The sequence below is a fragment of the Vigna radiata genome, chromosome 5 (assembly GCF_000741045.1).
Source record: "Vigna radiata var. radiata cultivar VC1973A chromosome 5, Vradiata_ver6, whole genome shotgun sequence".
Lineage (NCBI taxonomy): Eukaryota > Viridiplantae > Streptophyta > Magnoliopsida > Fabales > Fabaceae > Vigna > Vigna radiata.
This window is the reverse complement of record NC_028355.1, coordinates 9507409-9526964: the sequence shown is the minus strand read 5'-3', so window position 1 is coordinate 9526964 and position 19556 is coordinate 9507409. Positions and strand designations below refer to the sequence as shown.

Below are 19556 nucleotides of genomic sequence, written 5' to 3'. Positions count from 1 at the left end.
AAAACAAATATATTGATACGGCGCGCTATACAAGTAGGCAGTTAAATAACGAGAGGGAGGGTCGAAATGTTGACAAAGAAAATTTTTATAAATATTTTATTAAAAACAATAAAAGTTATTAATTTTTTTATTTCTGCTACAAAATATTAAACAACACTTAAAAATGAACTAATTGAGTAAATTTTGATATGTGTGAAATTAGATTTTTTTTTTCTTCTTATATGCTACTTCTCTTTTTTAACTAAGTGACATTTTTTTTCATTTATATGAAACTTTCAGTTTTTAATGTTTTATGATTTTTGTTCCCATTATACCCTGTTTCCTTTAATTATTTAATTATTTATGCTCTATAGTTGAAAAACTTATGGATTCATCTATTTTCCAATTCATAAAAGGAATTAATATGAATAGATGTTGCTTATGTTGAATCTTATTCTTAGTTTATAAGGAAAAACTTTATCAAGATGTAAAGAAATATTAGAGTGACAAAACGGGTCAATCTAATATATTTAAGTTCAAATTAACTTTAATCCAACAAATACGAGATTGAGTCAGATTAATTTGTCATTTAAGAACGAGTTGAATTTTATAATTTGGTTTGTCGAACTACCAGCATGCGAGCTTGCTAGACTAGTCGAACTGGCAAGCTCATGTCAGGTTACCAAACGTGTTACTAGGCTAACGTTAGGTTGATGTCGAGCTCCCTAATTCCCATACTGCATTTGAATAATTTCTCACTTATTTGAATATAATATCTTTGTCTGCATTTGAATTTCCTAAAATTTATCAAAACATGTTTATACATTAAATAATTTTTTTTTTAATGATGTTGGGCTGATAATGATTTGTTGGACTGACTGAAAACGAGTTCCTTACATTTAAGATTTTTAAAAATGTTAGGTTGTCATGCTAATTGAATTGACCTACTAGATTATTAAATTGAACAAGACATGTTATTATGGACTGCTAAATTGAAGAGGTCGTTTCAACCTACTATTTGGTTAGGCTATCAAACTATCCATCAGACTTGGCCATTTTTTTGCCACCCTAAGAAATATAGAGCAAGTGAGAAAAAAAAGTATATTATGCTTTTATAAAAGTTAAATCATAACATACTCAAAAGATATTTGTTTGGAAGAAAGAGTTGAAGCTTCATCTTGTCGGGTTGAAGATTCATATGTTGAAGATTCATATCACTAAAAGTGAATTGCAAACTCCTTTGATAACACTAAAGTGAATGTTAATTTGGGTTTGCAAAATGGCAAGGATCAATCAAAGAAGTCATCCATATAAATTGATAGATTGTGGTGGAGTAATATAATAATTAACGGAAGTTTCAAGAAAGAAATAATAGGAAAACCTTTGAATTTAAGAAAGTAAATTAATGTCAATTATGTAAACAAATCATTTGTTAAAAAATATTCTTAAAATTAGAAAAATTAATAAACTCTTCGTTTATTACAATTTAAGCTAAGGGTCCGACAAGTGTACATAATCGTATCAAGTAATAATAAACGGTAAGTTCGAGTATCGTTTTCCCAAGAGACTCACGACACTAAACAATTGTACTTTTGCTTAACCAATTAAGGCTATAAAAACAATATTTTGGGGGTTTTGAATGCAAAACGATGAAAGTAAATATGCATGCAATTTGATCAATTGAGGCTAAACAAAAAAGTGAATGGACGATGTTGATAATATGAGATGAATATGTTGTTAGGGTTTAGATTTCACCTAATCACTCTCATGCATATAAGAATTCATCTTCTTCATTAATGTTAATGTCACTCTCTAAAGCACTTAAACCCGATGTCTAGGTAAATAAGTCTATCCTTAATTACGAGTTCATACAATTCCTAGCATCCCTAATACTTAATTCTGAAGCAGGGGAGTGTATATGCAACCAACCCTCATATTCCTATGTCTAGGAAATACTACCTTTGGGAGAATTTCCCCAATTCTAGACCTACCCATATGTGCCCATATAGATAAAATCAATAATCATGCAATTGAATGAGTTAAACAATGCAAGCATAGAGTATAGAGGAAACACCCTAACGATTAATGAAGTAAAACATATATCAATAATAATCAATTCAAATAGAAGAGAGTTTAGATGTTACATCATCCCCAATAACAAATGAGATTAGTTCTCCATCGTCATGGAGAAACTCGGTGTACAATGGAATGGAAGAGATAGAAACCCTAGAAAGAGAAAATGAGAGCTCTTGTATCCCCAAATCTGCCCCCAAAGGGGTGAAAAATGTGTTTCTATGCTTAAGCCATCAAAAGATACCTTCTCTGGTTCGACTGGGTCTATATATAACATAGAAAAATAACAGAATTTTGGCTCAGGCCCAATAGTGCATTGCCCAGTGGTGGTTTCACCGCCCAGGGTAGGTGCGGCACTCCAAATAGCGCCTGGCGATGTCGCCCAGGCGAAAAACAGTGAAAAATTGTTCCCAGTCCACCACCCGATGATATGTGTGGCACTTGAGGTCACCACTCAACGGTACAAAGCCACTGCTCAGCGCCAGCGGATTTTTCAACACTGTGTTTTTCTGCCCTCTGGTTGACTTTTCTGCATTCTGGTTAACTTTTCTGCACAGAAACTCCTTGATACTTCAACACTTCTTTCAAATCATTCCAAAAACCTACAAAATCAAGGGAATTTAGTGATAAAATCATAAAGCATATCCTCAACTCTCTTATTCACAAAACTAAAGCAAAATCACGAGTCAAAGCAAGTTTCTAAGTCAACAAGGATACATTTGATATCAAAATTAAGTATAAAAATAACGGTTTTTGAACCGTTATCAAAGACGATACTTGGTCTTACCATTTTATATTGTTTGATACGATTTAGTACACTTGTCGACCATTTAACAAGTTTCTTGCGTCGTTGTCGGGAGAAAAAAAAAAGAGTTAATTTACTTGGAGTCTTATTTCTATGTTTGAATATTATTTTAGTTCTTCTTCGTCAACTTTGTTTGATGTAAGACTTATGTTTTGCTCAAATGTTCAATGTGGTCTCTAGTTTTATAATTTTTGTTCAATTTGATCCTTTGTGATAAAATCGTCTAAATTGTTAATGGAAGATAAACCGTGTGAGTCACATGTTAATCATGGTGTTTTTAATTTTTTTTAACTTTTTTATATTTTTTAATTCTTTTTAACTTTTTATAAATGTTTTCTTAATTTAAAAAAAGATGTCCACATCTCAAACTAATATTGTATCACGTAGTAATATCATTATGACTTGTTAAGTAAGTGTCAATGTCACGTGTGAAATTAGTATCAATGTCACGTGTTAATACCATGTGTTAGTGTCATTGTCACATGTCAGTATTTTGTATTAAATTCAGTTCCAATTTTTATTAATTAGGTTTAATTTAGTCTCAAATTTAGCTAATTTTATTCAATTTAGTGTCAATTTCAAAATTTAAAAAGAAAAATTCTTCACTATATTTTAAATTAGATGAAAAATTCTTCATTATTTTTAAAATTAAAAATAAAATTCGTATTATTTTTAAATTTAAAAGGAAAGTTCTTTGTTATTTTTAAAGTTATAAAGAAAATTGTTCATTTTTTTAAATTTAGAAGGAAACTCTTCATTATTTTTAAAATTAGAAGAAAAATTCTAATTTATTTATAAAATTAGAAGGAAGATTCTAATTTAATTTTAAAATTAAAAGGGAAATTATTCATTATTTTTAAAATTAGAAGAAAAATTCTTTGTTATTTTTAAAACAACTCTAATCCTATATTTAATGTGTAAAAAAATAAAAAAATATCTAAAAATTATATTCCAATAATATAGTTAGAGTTGATTTAAAATAATGAAAGAAATATATTAATAAAAATTAAATTTGGTTTCTTGGACAAAATTTGAATTCAATTGACAAAAATTAAATTGAATTGGCCACAATTGCCAAAAATTGAAACTAAATTAAATAAAATTAATGAAAATTAAGATTGAATTAAATATAAAATATTAACACGTGACATTCATGATAATATATAATTGTAGTTAAACATACAATCCTTTAATGTACCTCATCATAATAATTCCAATTATTAAAATTATGGAATAGTAAAGTTTTATCACATAAAGTGTTTCATGTAAAATAAATGAAATGAAAAAGTAAAAATAATTATTATATATGATTTATAATTAAATTTTGTTAAAAAACTATATTGTTGATTTGAAAAAGTTTTAAGAAAAGTTAGTTTAATTTACTTTAAATTTAAACCAGGTGTTTGTGCCTTCTTCAACCTTTTTTTCCCGTGCTTTTTCTTTCTCAAGTATAACCTTTATTCACTTATTCACAAAATTAAGTTAAAAACAAGAGTCTAACTAAGTTTCTAAGTTAAAGAGAGTTAATTTAGTATCAAAATTGCATCATAAATAACAATAAAGTCAACCGTTATCACTTATAAAAAAAGTGATGGATGAAAGTGATTAGGTGATAAAATTGACCTACAAAATTGAGGAAATTTAGTGATAAAATCATTAAGTATAACCTTTATTCACTTATTCACAAAATTAAGCTAAAAACAAGAGTCTAACTAAGTTTCTAAGTCAAAGAGAGTTAATTTAGTATCAAAATTGCGTCATAGATAACAGTAAAGTAAAGTCAAATGTTATCACTTATAAAAAAAAGTGATAGATGAAAGTGATTAGGTGAAATCTAAACCCCAAAAACATAATCATCTCATATATTCATTCTTGTTTTAGCCTCAATTGATCCACTTGCATTCATATTTACTTTTATTGCATCTGAATTTTAATTCAATGAAATTGTTCTTAAATCTTTTAAGTCTTAATTAGTTAAGGTATTATACAATTGTTTAGTGTTGTGAGTCTCTTGGGAGACGATACTTGGTCTTACCATTTTATATTGCTTGATATGATTCGGTACACTTATTGACCGTTTAACAAGTTTTTTGCATCGTTGCCAAGAGCAAAAAGAAAGAGTTAATTTACTTGGAGTCTTATTTCTATGAAGTTTAAATATTATTTTAGTTCTTCTTTGTCAACTTTGTTCGATGTAAGATTTATGTTTTGCTCAAATGTTCAATGTGATATCTAGTTTTATAATTTTTGTTCAATTTAATCCTTTGTGGTAACACCACCTAAATTGTTAATGGAAGATAAACCTTTGTGTCACATGTCAATTCATGGTGTTTTTAATTTTTTTAAAATTTTTTAACTTTTTTATTTTTTTTAACTTTTTAAAAATGTTTTCTTAATTTAAAGAAAGATGTTCACCTCTCAAGCTAATATTGTATCACGTAGTAATATCATTAAGTGTTAATGTCACGTGTGAAATCAGTATCAATGTCACGTGTTAATACCATGTGTTAGTGTCATTATCACGTGTCAGTGTGTTGTATTAAATTCAGTTCCAATTTTTATTAATTGTGTTTAATTTAGTTTCAAATTTAGTTAATTTTATTCAATTTAGTCTCAATTTCAAAATTTAAAAAGAAAAATTTTCACTATATTTTAAATTAGATGAAAAATTCTTCATTACTTTTAAAATTAAAAAGAAAATTCTTATTATTTTTAAAATTAAAAGGAAAGTTCTTCGTTATTTTTAAAATTATAAAGAAAATTGTTCATTATTTTAAATTTAGAGGAAAATTCTTCATTATTTTTAAAACTAGAAGAAAAATTCTACTTTATTTCTATAATTAGAAGAAAAATTCTAATTTACTTTTAAAATTAAAAGGGAAATTATTCATTAGTTTTAAAATTAGAAGAAAAATTCTTTATTATTTTTAAAACAAATCTAATCCTATTTTTAACGTGTAAAAAAAATCAAAAAGAAATCTAGTAATTATATTTCAATAATATAGTTAGAGTTGATTTAAAATAATAAAAGAAATATATTAATAAAAATTAAATTTGGTTTCATTTAAAGAAGAACAAAACTTGAATTGAATTAACCACTGAGAAAAACTGAAACTAAATTAAACAAAATTAATAAAAATTAAGATTAAATTAAATATAAAACATTAACAAATGACACTAATGTATAATTGATAATATATAATTGTTGATAAACAAACAATCCTATAATAACAATCCTACAATGTACCTCATCATAATAATTCCAATTATTAAAATTATATAAAGTTTTATCATATAAAGTGTTTCACGTAAAATAAATGAAATTAAAAAGTAAAAATAATTTTTATATATGATTTATAATTAAATTTTGTTAACAAATTATATTGTTGATTTGACAAAGTTTTAAGAAAAGTTAGTTTAATTTACTTTAAATTTAAACCAAAAAATATGTATCATAAATTTCATATGAAAATTAAATATAGTAAAAAGTATGATACATAAAAATATTTCTAATAGTATATATATATATATATATATATATATATATATATATATATATATATATATATATATATATATATATATATATATATATATATATATATANATATATATATATATATATATATGTTGTGTGTGACATCTTAAATATTATACTAACATACAATATAATAGGATTCAGCTATTAAAGTATGAGATAGCAGTTACGAGTTATTAGATGATAGTATTAGGCATACAATCATCCAAAATAGAGGCAAATTTTAAAACTTTATAATTTAAAAGTCTTTCAAAATAGATATACTAAAGCTAAGAAATCCTAAGAACTATGGGCAATTGTATCTGTCTCCTTCAATGTTTGCTCTAGGGAAGCCTCATCTCCCTCCTCTACTCACATCCAAGTGGATGATCATCGCAAAGAAAAGAACACAGTACATACAACACACACAAGAGTAAAGGTAAGCTAGGTTTTAAAAACATGTAAGTGTTCATATATACAATGGAAATAAATAATCATAGTCAAACAAACAATTAAGTAAAACATCCTATTATGTTATGACACACTAGACTCATCCGGACTTAGAATGAATGTCGATCTGGGGCAGATTGTGCACTTCTGGTGGCCTCTACTACTTTGCAAAGCCATTGCCAATGGGTTTCACCCTACCACACACAAGTGTAAGTCCGTTACTGCACAATAGGCCTTCAGTGATAGCGCCTACTCTAGGACCTCCCACTACTCTCACCACATGCGTCAATCCTCTCTAAGTGAGAATGAAATACCATTAGAGTGTTGGGATAACCCCCCATATGGAAGCCTCTTACATTCATTCTAAACACTACAATGATCTCACCTAGAGATCCTACTTTGATTCACAATCGCATCACTTAAATTAGTATCTCTTCTCTTTGTGTCATCATCACTCCATCTCAATGTCATATAAGTGCATTCAAGACTATATCAATACATGGAAGCATCATACACTATCAATCAAGTAAACAAAATCAGGAAAAGAAGTGAACTAGAACGAAATAGATCGCACAATGCATAGTGTCGCAAGGCGCGATCAAGAGACTTTCGCATAGTGCACCCCATGTGCTATGCGAATCACCACACAGAGGCTACCCCTCCTAATTAACTCGCATAGCGATTCGTATCGCCTTGCAATTTTGGACCCAGAGGCTCCAGGCCTCACATTTTCGCAGAGCGTGTTGGAAAACAGGTAGGCTTCTTTATACACCAAGAGAGGGGGGCTGAATTGGTGATGTTTCAAAACTATGTTCTTTTTGCAATCTTGAAAACAAAGTATAAAGCTTTTTAAACTTTCTTGAAATGCAAGCAATCAGAAAATGTATGCAGTGGAAAAAACGTAGTAGACTGCATTAGAAATAGAGTCAACTAGAATGTAAAAGATAAGGGATAGAGAAAATCAAACGCAGGTTTTTATGCTAGTTCGGCCAACAATGCCTACATTCAGTGTCCTTCCACCCGAAAGCAAATGCACTATAATGGTTGCAGTTTTTACAACAAGGAATTTATAGAAGACCTCCACATCAAAGTTATAAATCTCCTCTCTAACCTAAAACCAAAATTGTAGCAAGAATCCCCTCTTCTGCAATATGCAACACCACTTTGAACAATCCTCAAAGTGAACCATCTCCCTGTATCACAACAGGCACAATTCCAATAGTCTTCACAGGATGCCAAGCCTTGACCATAATTCAGCAGTCTTCACAGGATGTCAAGCCTTGAATACGATCAAACAGAAGCACCTTTCTTGTGCAGGTAATGATCAGCAAGTGAAAGCGCACAATGTCTCCTCAATGAATCTCGTTCAAGAAAGATCACCACCGTCTTCTTGGAGAATTCTTGGAGCTAAGAGAAATCTGAAACAGAAATGAAATTTTTCAGTTCATCAAAAGTATCTGAACAAACCTGTGTTCAGTCTATTTATAGATTTCTGTTATACAGTCAGATTCTCAGTCGAATGTGCTACTAATTCAGTCGACTGTATTATAACAGTTATAACAATTCAGTCAACATAGTAGCTCACAGCCAATAAATAACAGAACACATTCAATACAGTTGACCAAGTCATCAATGCTCAACTAACTTTTAAAAATATAGTCGTTAGAGTGCAAGAGCATAACATAATTTCAAATCAGACAACATATATAGTCGAATATGTAAAACACATAGTTGACATCAACCATGTAAAACATTTTGAAATTCTTTTCTTCTTAAAAATACACATAGCACTAATCCTCAAAATCTGCACAAAGACTTTAGCATAGTCAAATCCATTTACAGTGTATTCAACTGTACTAGAACTTTGTCACACAGTTAAAATTTCGTAAGAGTGCTTGTGGTTTTTAGCTTTAAAACATGTACAGTAAAACATATTAAGTGATGCAAAACATATAGCACATAAAGCATGTAAACACGTTCTAGATATATATCAACCAATCAGCATAGGAACATGTAACACAGTACACAAACATGTTCAATAGATATAATAGTTAATATGCATAAGAACATGTAATAACTGCAAACAACATATGCATGTTATTAAACAATGTGTTGTCATCATCAAAAACTAGATTGATATAGAAATTGTGTTGTCAACAATCTCAACAAAGTGCACATCTCACGCCCTTCTAATTAATTTGCAAATTTCTATGTATAACACTACTAGTAAAGCACTCACCATTCGTAGAGCAGCTCACCAAACAGAGAGCAACTCATAAATTGAGTCGCATAACGCACACCATTCACTATGCGAATGCCCTGACAGAGGACACCTCGCCAGGGCGACTCGCTGTGCGAATCCTCTCGCACAGCGAGTCTGCAAAATCTGCAGAATCCAAATTCCACAGATTTACAAAACTCAGCCCCTCCAATTTCGTTTTAGGTACTTTGATGAACTTCTAGCACTCCTAACGTGATTTATACGATGAATCAAACTTGCCTGATTGTTTACAACTCCTCCTAACCTATTTATTTAGTGGTTATGCAAAGATCTACACCTAAAATTTTCAAATTCATTAATCTAATGACTCAATTCTAGTTTTATTACTTTGGCACTGTTTTTGGTCATTTTAACACCTCTAATAAGTCATAGACAACCTACCCAAACTATTATAATGACTTATAACAGCCCCCAACCCCTAACGCCTAATTTGACTACTATACTTCCTCTCAATTTCTCTAAAAATTAGTAAACTTAACTAAGACTAACCTTTCTAATCTTTACCAAATAGATTAATCACAATTAACAAGATCAATTACAGCAATGCATCAAATACAATTTGGCTCACAACACAATTCTACAGTATCATACTGGAAACATCCAACTCAACATGCGAAATTTAAATTTCTAGTTCACACAACACAATTTCACTAAAATCAATGCATGCATAGATTTTTACACAATTCCAAACCAAGGTTCCCAACTCATACAACCCTCATTCCTAGAAACAAAAAAAATACCCTAGCTTCCCTTACCTCTAGTGCTGACAGCCGAGCTCAAGAAGATGATCAACATTGTCCCGCATCTTAGGGAAACCTTAACGGTACCTATAGAATCATCAATTGATGATAGAATAAAAATTTAGAACATAGTAGAAACCAAAAATTGAAGGAACGAGCAATGGCTACATGTAATCAGATTAGTTGCATGCTTACAACCCTAGGGTGAACAGAAAAAGAAGAAGATTAGTTACATACTTACCAGTTGAAGGACAGAGAAATTGATCGGTGGAAAATGTCACTCTTGAAGCCCTAATCGACTAGGTAGCTTCTGTTCAACAAACCAACGATTAATATTTTAGTTGAAATGGGGATATGGTAGAACAAAGAAGAAGAGAAAGCGTTGAAGGAGATAATGGTACTTCAGACAATGTAAGGAACATAAAAATTTTGAGTTTTATTTTACTGAGAAAATTCATCCCAATGCCCTGTTGCCACGTATGTACTCTAAGGGTTGCTTTTTTTCAGACTTTACAATAAATATATATATATATATATATATATATATATATATATATATTTTGTTTCCTTGTAAAATAAATATTAACAAAATAAATTCAAATTTTATATAAGTATAGAATTATATTAAAAATTTAATTATACATTAAAACCTGGTAATTTTATAAAAAATATAATAATACAAAATATTTAAATGTTATTTTCTATTTTATAAATCAATTACTTTATATTGAATAATTTTCTAAATTCAGATATATTCTTTCTTTTTAAATTTTAATAAATGATTATAAAATGCAATTAATTTAATTTCTTTTTTTGATGACATTTATCATAAATTTCTTACTCTCATTCATTAACATTCATTATAATAATTGTACATAAAAATTAAATTCAAATTCTGATGACGTAATAATATGGAAATTAAAATAACGATAGTAATTGGACAATAAGGTACAGCGTAATAAGACTATTTTGTCGTTTATTTCTTCGGTGATATTAAAATCCCATCAGCTCTGGAAAATGTATTGATAGTGGAGGCCGAAAAAGAAAGACAATTTAGAAACGGGCCCACTGGGCCTCCTCCGATAAGTACCCTCGACATTTTCGAAGTTCAATTTTTTTATTTCCCGCCACAAATCTGATCCTTTCGCGGGCATCCAACAATATGTGTCGGCAATGGCCCACATTTTAAGGGCCAATTTTCTGGGCGATGATTTTAAGAACAATGTAATTAATTAATAATTAAGTTAATTATTAATTAATTGTTTAGTTGAATATTTAAACAATGAACCATTAGCGTTTGGCAAATAGAAAGAAAGAAATGAAATACAATTATATTATTTGCTTATTAAAAATATAGCATTGTAATAGTTTACTATAAAATAAAATTAATTTGGTTTCAACATTTTTAATAAAAAAAACTTATTTATATTTTTCCGATAACGTATTTTTAAATAACATTTTAAAAACTTCAGAGAACGTTAAAATAACTTATGTGAATTAATTATATATCTACTTTAGCTTAGAAGTGTAAACTCAATATTTAAAGTTTATATACATTTTGTACGAAATTATGAGCTTGAATTTAACTTATATGTTTAAATAAGTAGTTTTTGACATGGTAAGAGAAACTCGTTATGGAAAAAAGATATAATAAAGAAATGTTTTAAATTTATATAGATATATCTTTTACTTTTATTTTAATCTTTCTAAAATTTATTACTTTTGCTTTTAGGATATTCTTTTAGTATTTTTTGAACGATTTTATAATTAAATTAGCACAGAAAGTAAAGAAATATTAATTAAAATGATAAGTAATATTTTAAATTAAAATTACTACATGGTTTCCTGACATATAATTAGCATATTTACTATTTTTGTGAAAATACTATAATTATGTATAATTTGTTTGGTATATTATCAACAAAGTCAACAATGATTTTTATTGTTTTTAATCTTATTTTTTAATAAATTCAATAAATCACTATTCACAATGTATTAAAAAATAAAATAAAATAATTAAAACAAACTATGTTCAATTATCTCACACGAACTATTAAGAATACTGCTTATCCCAAGTACACACTTAAAAATAAGTTAATTACATTAACTTAAATATTTTCTGCTTATAGTAATAAATAAAGTTAATGAATGTCAAGTTACAAAAAGTTAAGCAGATACAAACACTTAAAAATATATTTAAGTCAGAATTTATGAATAATGAAATTTAAATTTAACTTGTGCTTCTCATTTTAATAGGGTTAATTTTTTCTCTTTGTTTAGCCTTTTAAAAAATAGTTTTTATTTTATTAATTTGGATTATCTACTCTAATAAACATACTCATGTGGAATTATGCAATGAGATAAAGATAAAAGGAGATTTGAAAATATTTAAACAAAAAAAAGGATTAGTTGAATGTGATGAGGTTGAACATCTAGATCAAAAGTCAGTGTTGTTTCGTACAGTGTTTGATTTTGAAAATAGATGGAATTGAAATTTGAAAAGGCGGGATAGATACCACAAATTGAGGGGCCGTGTCTCTCTGTCACTCACTCACTCATTTTCCCCTTTTTCCTTTCGGTCTCTTCTTCTCTGTCTTATAACCCAAAATTCATTCGCTTTTCTTATTTCTTCTCTTTCTTTTCTCTCTCCAATCTTCTCTCTTTCTCCGATCTCTCCGCCATCCATTCGCTACGGTACGCTTCACTCAACTCCATACACATCTTCGTCCTTGCGATTGCTTTTTATATTCTTCTGCTTTTATGATTCTTTTTCATTGTCAATTATTTCCGATTCATCCTAACTAACTCCTCATTGCTTATTTCATTTTCTTTAACCGTCGTTTTTCACTTGATGCTTTTAAGTCATGCTTAATTTTATGCCATTTGCGTTTTCATTCGTGTGTGTTAGAGCTTTGTCAGTGTAAGTTAACTCTAGTTTGCTTCTCTTGTGGAATTCGAGTTTGGATCGTTCGTAGAACGTAGATCGTGGTTGATGTTTGTAAATAAACGCTGACATACATCAATTATGTGTAATGTAACATTGTCAGCAAGTTGCTTCTTGTGATTTCGTGACGCATGGCTTAAAAGTCAGATTGATTGTGTGTGTTCTATGCATTGTTTTGTACAATTATAATTATTATTGTAATTATAATATAATAATAATACAAATAATGTGAGCAGGTATGCGAGTAGCAACGTAGATAACTTTCAGAACTGGACTAATAATAGTTAGGGTGTAAAGAGAATAAAGAGAAAAACGGTGATGGTCTGATAGGTTTGTTATTCATGTTATTGGCTGATAGCTGGTTATTGGGTGTTTTTTGCAGTCCATATTTATTATCCATGTTGTTTCGATTTCTTCTTAAAATTTCTCTAGTCTGACAGATTTGTTCCTTGCCTTTTGTTGACTTCTGACGATTGGAATGATAATTCATCTATATTTCGTTTTTTTCGAGTGCAGTATTGATTTTAACCTCAGATGGAGAACTCTGAAAATTCTAGTGTAGGTTTCGATGATCAAGAGATTGTATCGGGTACACCATACTATACCCCCTATCCGAAACACTTGTTGCCGAAATCTGGCCTTCAATCAATCAATATAGAGTTTTCCCCTAGCTCTGGTGGTGATAGTTCTGTGGCTTCTATGAAAGAGGGCTCTAGATCACCTTCCTCTTCGTCGTCGTCATCTTCAGCTTCAGAGCAACAAATTCAAATTGTTGGGGAGGAAAAAACAGATGAGATATCCTGGGAGACTGAGAGTAGAAGTTATGATGAACTGCTTAAAGAATTCCTCAAAAATGAGGAAGAGCTGAAAATTTCCAACTTTAAACTTAAGATCTCAGAAGAAGAGATTGACAAGTTGAAAATTCAAATTGAAAAAAGTGAGGTTCAGCTTAATAATGCATTGGTAGAATCACAAGTAAAAGAGGAAAATCGTAAGTATGAAAAAGAACATGTGCTGGAGTTGCAGAAAAAGACTGTTGATTTGGAGACACATGTTTCAGATTGCAGCCTCAAAATTGAGAAGTTAGTCGCACAGCTAAAGCTTTCTGAAGAACACCTTAAGATATCAAATGATGAAATTGATAGGTTAGAAGAGGAACTTAATAGCAGGACATCTGGTACTCGGGAGCTGGAAGGTCAGCTTGAAGTAGCACAGCAAAATGTGGTCACATTAGAATGCCAACTTGATTCAGAGAGAAAGAAGATTCGGGACTTAGAAGACAGGCTTACATGGTACAAAGATAATGAAACCAATAATGAACTTGAGGTGCAGAAATTGAAGGCGGAAATGCTTGATGCCGAAGCACACTTCTCATTGGTGAAAAATCAGATGCATTCTGATATTGCACGTTTATCAGAGGAGAACATACAACTGGGCTCTAGACTTGAGGAATATGAATCTAGAAGCCACATGTTAGAAAACAAATCAAGGCAAATTGAAGCTGAAAGACTGAAAATGGAAGAGCAGTTTGTTTCCCAACAAACTGTTTTGCATGGTGAAATCAGTTGTTTGAAGGAAGAACTTAATCAGAGAAGACACGAAGTTGAAGCTGTGAATAGGGAATTTGACCAGCACAAGCAGAAGTACGATATGGTCATGACTGAAAAAGATGAGGCCAACGCTAAGATTCATAACCTTATGGCTGAGACAAGACATCGAGACAATCATATTGCTAACATGGAAAGAGAGTTAATCCAGCTACGCGAACAAAAGGCTGAGCTGATCAGAGGATCTGCTGCTACACTGAATGTGGTAAATGAGTTGAAAGTGAAAGTTGATGAGCTTGAAAAAGAGGTGACTCGGCAGAATTCTGTGATCTCTGACAGGGCTGAGGAGAAGAGGGAGGCCATCCGGCAACTATGCTTTTCAATTGAGCACTACAGGAGTGGATATAAAGAACTTCTTCAAGCATATGCTGGGCAAAAGCGTCATGCAGTTGCAGCTTCCTAAATTTACTTTCACCCATGTCTCCTCATTTTTTTTTTTTTTGCTGTAGATCTTTGCCTACTATAAATTTTGTATGCAGTTCTCTTATTCTTGTTGAGCATCTATACATTGCAAAATATTGTTTTCCTATCGAATTAGGTCAAACACTTACATTGGTAGTTGATGTTGATGAAATCACTATGTTCATTTCATGTAGTCTTGATTTCTGCTGTTGGTTTGGTAGATGACATGATTTCTCTATTCTAGACTTTCGGTGTGAAAAGAAATTATATGCAGGGTAATGTTCTGGGGTGTGAAAAGGGGGTAAGAAGAGAGACAAGGATATATAGCATGTGTATAGTTTTGGTTGTTTTTTCACGACGTGCACGCATTGGGAGAAAGACACAAGAGGGAAGAATAGAATATGCTGATTTTGCGTAGCTAGTTGAGGGAGGTACTGCTAGACCCTTTAGCAGAGATATCTTTACAGTTTTCGCTTTACATCACCTGTTAGGGATAACTGAAAGTATGATTCACCCATGTTGTGCAGAGCTTCGCAATAGTTACTGGCAGTAGATGATCATATCTCTGGGTGCAGGAATTGTGTTAGCTAATTATCCCAATAATTGAGTGCATTATTAACTATTTTTATATGATGTTATTTCATTTAAATTTGGATAATCCCACTGAAATCGAGTAGGATATTTATAAATTGTAAAACTTTCCTCTTAGATATATAATAGTTATATATTTAGAATTTTATTTTAAGATCATTAATTAAATTAAAACAATTTTGGGTCAAATTCTTCATGCAATGTTTAGTAGTGGTATAAGGCAATAGGACTTATTGAGCAAGTAATTTTTTAAGTCCATTTTTAATTTGTTTCCTAAATTAGTTCAAAATGTTTGACATTAAGTGTATTGTATACGATTTAATATTTCTTGTCTATAGCATTATAGAATTCTCCTTTGAATGAGTATATGTCATACTATTAAGTAGACTATTATAAGTTAATGTATTTGATCTATCTTTATTCAATCAACACAACATCAAACAAATATTTAATTGCCATGATTTATGGTTAAATGTGATAATTCGGAAGCTAATAAATATTTGGACAAATAAACCTAGGTCTAAACAAAATTCAAAAACAGTAAATATAAATAATATATTATGTTAATTATAATTTTATTAGTTGCGTATTTATGACTTGCTAACATGAAACTAATTTAAGTGTTATAGTTTCTTGTATGAACAATATCTTTTATTTTGTCTTTTAAGGAGAACAAGTCGTATATAAAAACACTAATTTTACAAAACTAAAATCATAAAATTAAATAAAGTGATACATATTCAAAAGAAAATCAAAGTAAAAGCACTAATGGTCTTTTTATACCCTACATATACATATTTTTATTCATTTTATTTACCGATTTGTTTTTACATATATTTTTTCTACTGAGAATTAAACATAACTATCGTTATATTTAAAAATATTTATTCTTTTGAAATAATATATACACAAAAATGATTGAAATTACTGAATTGTCTAATTAATATAATATATATATATATATATATATATATATATATATATATATATTACAATATAGAATACAATAATTTCACTAAGAATTCCCTCTCAAACTCAAACTGTACGTGTGGTAGTGCAAATATTTTTTGGATTGGTAAATATAATACATAAGTATGATAATTTATTTAAAAATTTCAAGAATGTAAAATAGTGTGTATTGTGTAAGATCCTAAAATATCAGGTATTAAAGTGAATAGTTGTTTTAAAATAATGAGATCAAATATTTTAAAATTTAATAATTTAATAATATAAATAGAAACTCCAAAATTTTTCTCATTATCAAAAACACTTATCATCTCTCTAGAAACTTTTTTGTTAGTCTACGATTTCTAACACTTAGATCATTTGTTTGACGATCAAGAAGTGTCTGAATGATCATCGTGGAGAATCCTTTCTTTTTATCCAACCACTTTTCCTTATAGAGCAAGTAAGTTTCTGTTTCTTTTTCCTTTGAATCTTCGGTCAAATTCATGCATAGGAGTTCTCTTCGCATGTGTTAGATTAGTTTTCTACCCATCTCTTTGTCGATCAGAGGTCCTAACGACTTACTCTTATCTCTTCTTGTTTATAGGTTTCTCTAAAATTTTCTTGAGTTTGAAGCAAGAGTAACGAGCTGTGTAAAGCGATGATAGTTCTTTAAGGTAAAGGAAACTAATGTCTATGCTTAAATTGTTGAAATTTATGTATGATTAACGAACTGCTCTGATAATATGATGATTTGGTTGAAATTGAGATGAGTGACTTGTTGATAACTATGTTTGATTGGGTAAATTTAGTAATGTGATGCTTGATACCTTGTATGAATGTGTTAGATTGTGATAGCCTTATGAATGATGTTTAAGTGTAATGGTGGTGTTGTATTTGGCTGGATTGTTGAATGGAATGGAACTTGTAAAGTTTTAGGTCATTTTTGGTAATTGACTTTTAGAAGAAAGGGTAAAAGGAAAGAAAAGAGAATTTGAGATCTTTATTAGTGTTATTTAGGACTAGTTTGGATGATGATTGGACATGTAGATAGTCTAGATTTGCATAATAGATAAGTTGTGTTTTCATTGATTTTAAGTGTATTTTGAGGTTTTGAGTAGTGAATTTTATAAATAGAAGGTTTCAAGTACAATGGAGAGTTTGGAGTTTGTTTTTAAGTCCATTTGGACTTGTTTAGACCCCTAAATTGCTTGGTCAAGAGTAAGAATTGGTAGATTTGAATTTGGTCCATGAAGTAGGGAATTAAGTTGAAATTGGATGGGAATTTCATGGTAAAATGATTCAAAACTTTTTTAGATTGAGTTATATGCATATAGACATGTTGGTTGTAGTGTAGATTTACATCTAGAAGTGTTAGAAGTTGGTGGAAATGCATGGGAGAGGACATGAGAGGTTGGAGTGGTGTTCTTGGCAGATTTAGAGGGTTGCTGGTTTATGCAGAAGAGCTGGATGAGCAAACTACTCGTTGGGCGAGTAAATAAGGATTCTGGTAGTGGGTTTCGGGAGTTGGGTGAACTCCCTCGTTGGTCTATGAGAGTTCTCTATTTTTGCACTAGTTGGGCGAGTTCATTGGGTGAGTTTGTAGGGAATTTGGGCTATAGTTGCGGGGCTAAGCGAGCCAGCTCGCTGGACTGTGAGAGCTCGCTAGTTTTGCTCTCGGTGGGCGAGTGAGTATGGGTTTTCTTGGTTATTTTAATTGATTTTCTCTATTTTATTTAGTTGTAAATGATAAAATGGTGTTCTTTATATTCTCTTATGATTGAAAGGTGTGATGGCATGTGAATGATGATTATAAGGAGTTCAAGGAGAATTCCTTCAAATGGCTATGTGTGTAAGTGTATGTATTGATATAGGAAGCTAGTAATTAGAGGTTATTTTGACGCTCTCAATAACCTCCGGTCTCTAGAAGAAAATGATGGTTATATGGTGGAGAGTAGTTGGAGGTCTCTAGTCTATTGGCTATTTGTTAGCCATAGATGCTTGAAAGGATTAATAGTGTGGTGATTTGTGGATGAGGGTTTGTTGTTGTTATACCACCTCAAAGGTAGGGCCTCTAGAGTTCGATATTAATACATGTATCTGAATGTTCAATCTAAAGTTAGATGATGATATTTGTTTGAGTATGGTTTGATGATTTATAATTGAATTATTTAATGATGATTATGTGTGTTCTTTGATAAACTAGCTTATCCTTTTCTTTGTGTATTTGTTTGTTCATCTCTTGGGTTACAACACTACTACAAAATTGAACATAGATAGCACTCAATAGATAACGCTTGTTTTAATAAGCGCTATCTATTAATATGCGGAACAATAGATGGCGCTTCTTCAAAAAAACGCTATTTATAACTATGACCATAGATAGCGCTTTTTTTAAAAAAAAAAACGCTATTTATAACTATTTAATATTATTTTTTAATTAATAATTTTAAATATACGAATAGATACCACTCTTTTTAAAAAGGCGCTTTCTATGAAAATTAAATAGATAGCGTGTTTTGTGCTAAAATAATTTCAATTTGCGGTTTTCCCTTGGAGCGTATTTGCGATTTCAATTTCTGCTTCGAGCTTGAGGTTTTATGTGTTTTCGTTTCAGCTATTACTCACTGCAATCAATCTCGTGTGGCTCTCGCGTCTTTGCTCCGTTACAGTTGTCGTGCGTGTGGCTTTCATAGTGTGGCGTCTTTGCTCCGTTCCAGTTGCTGATTTCAACTGTGCATGCTGCGTCAAGCTCTAGGGCTCATTCGTTTCCTTAGTTTCAAGGTTGTCGTTTTAGGTATCTCATTCCCTCTTCCACCTTCTCTTCCCTGTTTCATTTCTTCCTTGCCCTATTTTCACGAAAATGCGTTTTCCACTAGGTGTTGATCACGTCACTGAAGCACTTGTTTTAGAGTTGTGTTGTTGTACTGGGCGTAGGATATTTGTTCGTGCACCGCGTCATTGCTAAGGCAAACCTGAGGGAGAACGACACTATTGTGGTGAGTCTTCTCCCTTATTGAATTAGAATTCTGGAATTTAACATGTTAGGTTTTGTATGATGCTATGTATTCTTACACTACTTCAATTGCAAGAAGAGTCCAATACCTTTTAGGGTTTTTCTATGTTTCAGTTTGGAATACTCTACTTCAGTTGTTTCAGTTTGGAGTCAAATACATTTTTTATTTCTGAAAAGTAATTTAACATTGTAATATAAGATGTTTA

General features: G+C 30.4%; 1 protein-coding gene across 1 annotated transcript; it reads left to right on the top strand.

The window, feature by feature from the left end:
* Window positions 1-12362: 12362 nt before the first annotated feature.
* Window positions 12363-14991, top strand: LOC106759644 (protein NETWORKED 4B). Its single transcript, XM_014642926.2, has 2 exons — window positions 12363-12539; window positions 13306-14991. Exon 2 carries the CDS (start codon window positions 13324-13326, stop codon window positions 14797-14799), a length of 1476 nt encoding a protein of 491 aa, XP_014498412.1. The 5' UTR covers window positions 12363-12539; window positions 13306-13323; the 3' UTR covers window positions 14800-14991.
* The last annotated feature ends 4565 nt before the right edge of the window (window positions 14992-19556 follow it).

Bases quoted from the DNA above. Each gene is read 5' to 3' on its own strand.
- LOC106759644 (XM_014642926.2), top strand. From the start codon at position 13,324: ATGGAGAACTCTGAAAATTCTAGTGTAGGTTTCGATGATCAAGAGATT.